Source organism: Mesoplodon densirostris, chromosome 1, assembly GCF_025265405.1.
Source record: "Mesoplodon densirostris isolate mMesDen1 chromosome 1, mMesDen1 primary haplotype, whole genome shotgun sequence".
NCBI lineage: Eukaryota > Metazoa > Chordata > Mammalia > Artiodactyla > Ziphiidae > Mesoplodon > Mesoplodon densirostris.
In genome coordinates, this window is record NC_082661.1 from 201,760,515 (window position 1) to 201,771,154 (window position 10,640).

Genomic DNA, 10,640 nt, shown 5'->3' on the forward strand with positions numbered 1-10,640 from the left:
GGGGCTCAGAACAGAAGGAAGCTGAGATGTGGTGCGGCGGGTGGGGGGAGGGGTGGGGATGGGGCCAGAAGAGCAGCAGAGTTCCTGGAGGGGACAGCACCCTCCCCCCTCCTTCTGGCACCCCAGACCAGGCCAGAGAGGAAGAACAGCAGCAACAAGCTCCTCTGAGGGCTTCCTAAGTGCCTGGAGCTGTGTTAAATGCTTTAAGGACATTATCTTCTTTCAACCTGGTAAGTGCACCCATTTTGCAAACACGGAAACTGAGGCAGGGAGGTCTCACGGCCACGTCAAGGTGGAGCCTGTCTGACCCCAAAGCCAGAATTTAACGGCTCCTCTTGTCTCCCACCTCACAACAACCCCCTCACCCTTCACCGAAGTGGCAGCCCTGAAAGAACCAGCAGCCCTTTACCGCCCAGAGGGAAAACTGAGGCCCAGAGAGAGGAAGGTTATTGGACAAATACTGGGGTTTAGGGCAAGTTGAGGTGGGGCCACCTCAAACATTTTTAGCTACGAAGAGAGAGACTCCAACTATGGGGCTTGGGGGAGGGACCCCTCCATCACCCCTCGGTCAACGTAGGGACCTCCATCTTGCTTCCCACAAGCAGCCCTGCCTCCTCCCTCCAGAAGCATTACCTGAGCTCAGGAGTTAACCTACAGCGTCCATATGTTATTTTGATGGACGATCCTGTGTCTCAAACACGTACATGACTATAGCTTCAACTTCTAACAGGTGGAACTTCGGTTATATTCCTCAGTTTGGCTTGAATGAAATTCCCTTCTTAACGTCACTGTTAATTGAATTTTTGTGGACAACACGTACTATTGATTGGTTTCTTTGGTAAAAACCTAGTAACTGGAAGAAGTGACAGATGAGGTACCTAGACAATCCGGAAGGCTGTATGTGGCCCCTTTGCAGCGCCCTCTAGTGGTTCTGAATGTGTGGTTCCCAGACCAACATCATCTGCGTCAATTCAAATACATACATCCAAACAAAAAGATGGTTGCAGCCAGTTGGGATTCTGGATATCTGATGATTTTTAAAAGGTTATTAATGAAAAGACATCCTATACGTGAAAGACACAGAGTACACTATTTACATTGAAAACACTATGATATGCAGGATTTGCTTCACAGTGATGAAGAGCAGGGGTGGCTGGGGGCATCACTCACTGGATGTGGACATGGGATGTTGTAGGCTAAACTGTGTGCCCCCCACAGTTCATAAGTTGAAGCTGTAACTCCCAGGACATCAGAATGGGACCCTATATAGTAATATAGTCTGTAATGTGCTGATTAAGGTAAAATGAGGCTGCTCAGGGAGGTCCTAATGCAACACTGATGGGTGTTCTTAGAAGGGGAAGAGACATCAGGGACGGGGACCCACAGAGAAAAGGCCATGTGAGATCACAGCCACGAGGAGGCCACCTGGGAGCCAAGGAGAGAGGCCTCAGGAGAAAGTGAACCTGCTGACCCTTTGGTATTCAACTTCCAGTCTCCAGAACTGGGACAATGAGTTTCCGTTGCTGAAGTCACCCTAATGGGTGGTGTTTTGTTGTGGCAGCCCTTGGAAACTGATAATTATGTTTGTTCTACTATTTTTCTATTAATTTACAATCTGAACATGTTCTATGTAAAAACACTTTTCACAAGGCTGACCAATGTTCTCAGTGTGCTCCTGTCCCAGCCAGGCCACGCCAGCTTCTCTCTTCCTTCTTTGAGCCACAACTCTCCCTCTCCCTCCATCCTAAAGTGTCCACATCCCTTCAGTCTCTATCTCCAAGGGAAATTTAGAGATTACAGCAGACTCAAAAGGCGTGCCAACCTGGGAATGTAAGTTGGAGTAGCCAATATGCAAAACAGCATGGAGTTTCCTCAAAAAAACTAAAAATGGAAGTGCCATATGATCCAGCAATGTCTCTTCTAGGCACATATTGAACAAAACTATACTTCAAAGTGATACATGTATCCCTATTTTCATAGCAGTGCTATTCACAATCCCCCAAACATGGAAGAAACCAAATTGTCCATCAACAGAGGAATGGATAAAGAAGATGTAGCACATGTATACAGTGGAATACTACTCATCCATTGAAAAGAACAAAATAATGCCTTTTGCAGCAACATGGATGGAACTTGAGATTATCATACTAAGTAAGTCAGAAAGAGAAAGACAAATGCCATATAATATCACTTACATGTATAATCTAAAATATGACACATATTAACCTACCTATGAAACAGAAACAGACTCACAGACATACAAAACAAACTTGTGTTTCTAAAGGGGGAGGGAGGGGGTGGCAGAGGGACAGAGTGGGAGTTTGGGGTTAGCAGATGCAAACTCTTGTATATGGAATGGGTAAACAACAAGGTCCTACTGTACAGCACACGGAACTATATTCAATATCCTGTTATAAACCATAATGGAAAAGAATATAAAAAAGAATGTATGTATATGTAATGTGAATTACTCAGCTATACAGCTGAAATTAACAAACTATTGTAAATCAACTCTGCTTCAATTAAAAAAAAAGATGTACCACCATTACAAGTAATTGATGTGAGTTGGCTGCAAGTTCAAACACATGAAAATAATACTATGATTCTGAGACAGGAAGACAAGAACACAGCCATTCTGGAAAAAGACCTAGGAATGGCCTTGGGCAAAACAGGCACTGCAGGCTAAAGAACAAACTCCCTGGGGTCTGATTCCCAAAAGAAGAAAAAAAAAAAAAAGGAGAAGAAGAAGAAACAGGGCTTAAAAGGTTGACCTTATCTCTATTACGATAAAACAAATGTCACAGGTGATTACAGTATAAAAAGAAACTGTGTGTATATATGTCCTTATGATAGCCAGCAAATATTTATCTTCCATAAAGTAACCACACAGGTACATACATAAAACCTTAACTAAGGAGCCCATATATTGAGAAGAAAATGGAACAGCAGTGAGCAGGGTGCCTGGCACACAGCAGGTCCATCCCACAGGAGCCCCTAGGACTTGCCCACACCTCCCACAGGTATGGTCCAGGTGACAGGCAGATTCCAAGTCACACCCACACCCACAACTGGGGCTTCCTTCCCCCTACTGCATCTTCCTCTGAACCCATGGAATTTCCCACTCTGCAGGCCAGAGAGTCTGTTCCAAATGAATCCAATGAGAACCTCCTGCCCTCTAGTACCTCCCAGACCATCCTGTCTTGGCCCTTCTCCATCAGAGTGTGGTCACCCAGAGTCCCCTGGGCAGCTATGTTGTCCCTGCTCAGGCCCACCTGAGATTCTGGCCCCAAGTCCATGCTCACCTGTCCATGCTTCTCAGTCTTGGCTCTGTGCTGCAGGAGCTGCTCTGTGTCCTCAAGGCCTTGGGGGCATCCTGGCTCCACCCACTGGGGCTCTGGGCTTCTTCCTCACAGAGCAGAAGGTCTTCCTTGATCCAGGTCTTGATCCAGGTCTCAAGGCATGACACAGCCCACCTTCTCTGTTCACTGCTGGGGTCAGAATCTGGCCCCTTGGGCCTTAAAAGCCTGAAGGGAGACTCCTTTCCTTTATCCCATTAGACAGACTGCAGATGCAATCAGCCTGGGAAATTACAGGCTGCTGATGACACCTCTCATCTTCCTCTCTGATTGAATCCTCTGTCCACGGAGTGGCAGACTCTCCCCCTTAATCCCCTTTCTCTAATTCTATCAGTGATATAGTTTCTGGCTCCTTGGAATATTTTTTTTCCCCCCAGAAGGCCATAAGTTTATTTTTTCCAGTTTTATTGAGATATATTTGACATATAATATCACATAACTTTAAGGTATACAATATAAGAATTTGATATATGTATATATTGTGAAATGATCACCACAATAAGTTTAGCTAACATTTATCACCTCACATAGTTAGAATTTTTATTTTTACTTGTGATAAGAACTTCTAAGATCTACTCTTTTAGCAACTTTCAAATATACAATACAGGTCCACAGGCTGCCTACCCTGGGCAGGGGTGCTGCACCCAGCTGGGTTGAGGGCACTGATCTGCAGTTCCCTTCCCATTGGCTGTCCTGCTTGGGTGCCAAGTGCCATACGGGATTTCATGGAGCGGTAGTTCTGCAGGCTGGGGAATCTGACACCAAGGAGCTGGAAGATTCAGTGTCTGAATCAAAGTACCAATAAAATGATGTCCCGTGAAAACTGAAAGTCTCCATGTGAATATGACGGACAGACAGTGCGTCTTCATTCAGTGAGCAGTTCTGAGCACCTGCCACACCAGGTGTGGGCTGGTTGCTGGAATCCCTGGCTGTTTGGGATGAGGTTCCTGCCCACGAGAAGTTAAGAATCTGGAGGCAGGCGGAGTTAAGATGGTGGAGTAAGAGGACGTGAAGTTTGCATCTCCCCACAAGTACAACAAGAATGCATCAGAGCAATTCTTGCAGAGCACCTAATGGGTGCCAGTAGGGGACCTAAGGCACAGAAGAGGACGGGACAAATCCCCACATGACCAGGGTCTTTGTTCCAAGGCCAGGGGTCAGGCCTGATCTCCTGTGGTGGGAGCTCTGAGTCCAAGCTGCTGGGCTAACATAGAACTTCAGGCCCCAAGGAATATTCATTGGTGTCAGATTTCCCAGAGGTCTTCATATCAGTACCAAGACCTGGCTCCACCGAACTGCCTGCAAACTCCAGTGCTGGACGCCTCAGTCCAAACAACCAGCAAGAGAGGAACACAGCCCCACCCACCAGAAAAAAAAAAAGAGAATATAGAAAAATATGGTACAGATGAAAGAGCAAGGTAAACACCTACAGGTCCAAATAAATGAAGAGGAAATAGGCAACTTACCTGAAAAAGAATTCAGAGTAATGACAGTAAACATGATCCAAAATCTCAGAAATAGAATGGAGGCATGGATTGAGAAAATAAAAGAAATGTTTAACAATGACAAAGAACTAAAGAAAAAACAGTGATAAACAACACAATAGTTGAAATGAAAAATACACTAAAAGGAATCAATAGCAGAATAACTGAGGCAGCATAATGATTAAGTGAGCTGGAAGATAGAATGGTGGAAATTACTGCCAAGGAGCAGAATAAAGAAAAAAGAATGAAAAGAAATGACAGTCTCAGAGACTTCTGGGACAACATTAAATAGACCAACTTTCAAATTATAGGGGTCCCAGAAGAAGAAGAAAAAGATAAAGGGTCTGAGAAAATATTTGAAGAGATTAGAGTCAAAAACTTCCCTAACACGAGAAAGGAAATAGTCAATCAAGTCCAGGAAGAACAGAGAGTCCCATACAGGATAAACCTAAGGAGAAACATGCCAAGACACATATTAATCAAACTAATAAAAACTAAATACAAAGAAAAAAATATGAAAAGCAGCAAGGGAAAAGCAAAAAAGAACATAGAAGGGAATCCTCATAAGGTTATCAACTGATTTTTCAGCAGAAACTCTGCAGGCCAGGAGGGAGTGGCAGGATATATTTAAAGCGATAAAAGGGAAAAACTTACAACCAAGATTACTCTACCCCGCAAGGATCTCATTCAGATTCGATGAGAAATCAAAAGCTTTACAGACAAGCAAAAACTAAGAGAATTCAGCACCACCAAACCAGATCTACAGCAAATGCTAGAGGAACTTCTCTGAAAGGGAAACGCAAGAGGAGAAAAAGACCTACAAAAACAAACCCCAAACAATTAAGAAAATGGTAATAGGAACACACATATTGATAATTACCTTAAATATAAATGGATTAAATGCTCCCACCAAAAGACACAGAATGGATACATTCTGGCTGAATAGATACAAAAAGAAGACCTGTATATATGTTGTCTACAAGAGACCCACTGCAGGCCTAGGGACATATAGAGACTAAAAGTGAGGAGATGGCAAAAGATATTCCTTGCAAATGGAAATCAAAAGAAAGTTGGAGCAGCAATACTAATATCAGACAAAATAGGCTTTAAAATAAAGACTGTTACAAGAGACAAAGAAGGATGCTACATACTGATTAAGGGATCAACAAAGAAGAAGATATAACAATTGTAAATACATACGCAGCCAGCACAGAAGCACCTCAATATATAAGGCAAATATTAACAGACATGAAAGGAAAACTTGACTGTAACACAATAATAGTGGGGGACTTTAGCACCCTGCTTACATCAATGGACATGTCATCCAGACAGAAACTCCGTAAGGAAACACAAGCCTTAAATGACACAATAGACCCGATAGATTTAATTGATATTTACAGGACATTCCATCCGAAAGCACCATAATACACTTTTTTCTCAAGTGCACATGGAACATTCTCCAGGATAGATCACATCTTGGGTCACAAATCAAGCCTAGTAAATTTAAGAAAATTGAAATCATATCAAGCATCTTTTCTGACCACAATGCTATGAGATTAGAAATCAACTACAGGAAAAATAAAAACCCACACACACGTAGTGGTTCAACAATATGCTACTAAATAACCAGGAGATCACTGAAGGAATCAAAGAGGAAATCAAAAAATACATAGAGACAAATGACAACAAAAGCACCATGACCCAAAACCTGTGGGGTGCAGCAAAAGCAGTTCTAAGAGGGAAGCTTATAGCAATACAATCCTACCTCAAGAAACAAGAAACATCCCAAATAAACAATGTAACATTACACCTAAAGCAACTAGAGAAAGAATAAACAAAACCCAAAGTTAGAATGAAGGAAACTGTAAAAATCAGAGCAGAAATAAATGATATAGAAATGAAGAAAACAATAGCAAAGATCAATAAAACTAAAACCTGGTTCTTTGCGAAGAGAAAAAAAAAGGATAAACCTTTAGACAGACTCATCAAGAAAAAAAGGGAGAGGGTTCAAATCAGTGAATTAGAAATGAAAAAGAAAAATGACAATGGACATTGCAGAACTACAAAGGATCATAAGAGACTACTACAAGCAACACTATGCCAAAAAAATAGACAACCTGGAAGAAACGGACAAATTCTTAGTAAGGTACAACCTTCTGAGACTGAGCCAGGACGAAACAGAAAATATAAACTGACGAATCACAAGGAATGAAATTGAAATTGTGATCAAAAATCTTCCAACAAACAAAAGTCCAGGACCAGATGGATTCACAGGTGAATTCTATTAAAACATTTAAAGAGCTAACACCCATCCTTCTCAAACTCTTCCATAAAATTACAGAGAAAGCTTGGAAAAACTCCCAAGCTCATTCTACCAGGCCGCCATGTCCCGGATACCAAAACCAGGCAAAGATATCACAAAAAAAGAAAATTACAGACCAATATCACTGATGAATATAGATACAAACATTCTCAACAAAATACTAGCAAACAGAATCTAACAACACATTAAAAGGATCATACAACATGATCAAGTGAGATTTATCCCAAGGATGCAATGATTCTTCAATATATGCAAATCAATCAATGTGATACACCATATTAACAAGCTGAAGAATAAAAACCATATGATCATCTCAGCAGATGCAGAAAAATGTTTGGACAAAATTCAGCACATATTTATGATAAAAACTCTCCAGAAAGTGGGCATAGAGGGAACCTACCTCAACATAATAAAGGCCATATATGACAAACACACAGCAAACATCATTCTCAATGGTGAAAAACTGAAAGCATTTCCTCTAAGATCAGGAACAAGACAAGGATGTTAACTCTCACCACTATTATTCAACATAGTTTTGAAAGTCCCCGCCATGGCAGTCAGAAAAGAAAAAAAACAAAAGGAATCCAAATTGGAAAAGAAGAAGTAAAACTGTCACTGCTTGCCAATGACATGATACTATACATAGAAAATCCTAAAGATGCCACCAGAAAACTACTAGAGCTCATCAATGAATATGATAAAGTTGCAGGATACAAAATTAATGCACAGAAATCTCTTGCATTCCTATACACTAACAACAAAATATCAGAAAGAGATATTAAGGAAACAATCACATTTACTATTACCACAAAAAGGATACCTAGGAATTAACCTACATAAAGGGGCAAAATTCCTGTACTCAGAATACTATAGGTTACAGATGAAAGAAATCAAAGATGACACAAACAGTTGGAGAGATATACCATGTTCTTGGATTGGAAGAATGAATATTGTGAAAGTGACTATACTACCCAAAGCTGATTCAACTGCATAAAGGTTCAATGCAGTCCCTATCAAATTACTGTGGCATTTTTCACAGAACTAGAACAAAATATCTTAAAATTTGTATGGAGATACAAAAGACCTCGAATAGCCAAAGCAACCTTGAGAGAGAAAAACGGAGCTGGAGGAATCAGGCTTCCTGACTTCAGACTATACTACAAAGGCACAGTAATCAAGACAGCATGGTACTGGTGCAAAAACAGAAATACAGATCAAGGGAACAGGATAGAAAGCCCAGATATAAACCCATGCATCTATGGTCACCTAATCTATGACAAAGGAGACAAGAATATATTGACACAATGGAGAAAAGACAGTCTCTTCAATATGTAGTCCTGGGAAAACTGGACAGCTACATGTAAAAGAATGAAATTAGAACACCCCCTAACCCCATACACAGAAAATAAACTCAAAATGGATTAATGACCTAAAGGTAAGCCCGGACACTATAAAACTCTTACAGGAAAACATAGGCAGAACACTCTTTGACATAAATCCCAGCAAGATCTTTTTTGACTCACATCCTAGACTAATGAAAATAAAAACAAAAATAAACAAATGGGACCTCATTACAATTAAAAGGTTTGTACAGCAAAGGAAACCATAAACAAGACAAAAATACAACCTTCAGAATGGGAGAAAATATTTGCAAAGGAAACAACTGACAAGGGATTAATCTCCAAAATATACAAACAGCTCATGCAGCTCAGTGTCAAGAAAACAAACAACTCAATCAAAAAATGGGTGGGGCTTCCCTGGTGGCGCAGTGGTTGGGGGTCCGCCTGCCGGTGCAGGGGACACGGGTTTGTGCCCCGGTCCGGGAGGATCCCGCGTGCCGCGGAGCGGCTGGGCCCGTGAGCCATGGCCGCTGAGCCTGCGCGTCCGGAGCCTGTGCTCCGCAATGGGAGGGGCCACAACAGTGCGAGGCCCGCGTACCGCAAAAAAAAAAAAAAAAAGGGTGGAGCGTGACGTAGCTGTTTTTTCTCGGCTAGGTCTGCTGCAACGGACGGAGGCCGGCTGAGCTGCGGTGTTCGGAGCTGCGGTTCTTGGCGAGATTTTGCGTTGCCCGTCCTCAGCCATTTCACCGATAATCAGCGGATCACTTTGCCAAGTGCCGGGAAGAACAAAGGAATTTGGAAGGAGACTCTCGGCTCCCGGCCGCCTTGCTCTGAGTGGCTTCCTTTTCCGCTCGCGCCTGTCCGGAGAAACTGGACTTATAACCGTCACTGGATTATGCTTGTCTCTACAGTTGATGGTGATCTCTGTCCTCCTGTTGAGGAACCAGTTGCTACTGCTTATCCCAAAGCAAGCAAGAAAAAGGATAAGGCCAAAGAGAAAAAGTTTATATGGAACCATGGAATTACTCCGCCTCTAAAAAATGTCAGAAAGAGAAGGTTCCGTAAGACAATAAAGAAGAAGTATATTGAATCTCCAGATGTGGAAGAAGAAGTAAAGCGGTTGCTGAGAGCAGATGCTGAAGCTGTCAGTACCCGTTGGGAAATAATTACTGAAGATGAAACAAAAGAAGCAGAAAATCAAGGCCTTGATATCTCTTCCCCAGGAATGTCTGGCCACAGGCAGGGCCATGCCTCATTAGAACATGATGAGCTTCGGGAGATATTCAATGACCTCAGCAGCAGCAGTGAAGATGAAGATGAGACACAGCATCAAGATGAAGAAGATATAAACATCATGGACACTGAGGAAGATCTGGAAAGGCAGCTACAGGACAAGCTAAATGAGTCAGATGAACACCAGCAAGAAAACGAGGGAACTAATCAGCTGGTTATGGGAATTCAGAAACAGATTGATAACATGAAAGGCAAGCTCCAAGAGACCCAGGACAGGGCAAAGCGACAGGAGGATCTCATCCTGAAAGTGGAAAACCTGGCTCTCAAGAACAGATTTCAGGCTGTGCTGGATGAACTGAAACAAAAGGAAGAGCGAGAAAAGGAGCAGCTCAGCTCTTTGCAAGAAGAGCTAGAATCACTCCTAGAGAAGTGAGGAGAGTTTTGGTACTAAATTTCATTCCTGACAGTGGTCAGCCTTTTCCTCCTCTTTTCCTTTTTCTCTGAATATCTATTGTTCTTAAAATCAAAGCACAAAATTTCATGCCTGACTGTTGTGAATTTTTTTAAATAAGGAATTTGGTGCATCTCTTTAATGAGCTATAAGTTTTCTTCAGACAGGGACCATGTCCTATACATTTTTCACTTGTTGAACTGGGTTTAGCTGGGCATAAAGCAGGTACTAAAAACCTATTGACTAATTATATTGCTTTCTCTTTTCTTCCTGTCAGGATTGTGCTGTACTATTTGAGGTTTTTAGTACAGTTGCTTTTGGGAAAATGTCACTGTTACAGCATGGGTCTTTCCAAATGCATTAAAATAAAACACAGTGCAAATGAATTCTAGTAATATGACAAGTGAATTCTAAGTTTCATTCATTTCACTTATGTGAAATCACACCATTTTC

General features: G+C 41.9%; 1 protein-coding gene across 1 annotated transcript; it reads left to right on the plus strand.

Moving 5' to 3' along the window:
* The first annotated feature begins 4,199 nt into the window (after positions 1-4,199).
* On the plus strand, positions 4,200-10,169 carry LOC132488923 (transcription initiation factor TFIID subunit 7-like). The gene is made up of 2 exons (XM_060097790.1): positions 4,200-4,228; positions 9,158-10,169. The coding sequence occupies exons 1-2, from the start codon at positions 4,200-4,202 to the stop codon at positions 10,167-10,169; spliced, it is 1,041 nt and encodes a 346-aa protein (XP_059953773.1).
* Positions 10,170-10,640: the final 471 nt, after the last annotated feature.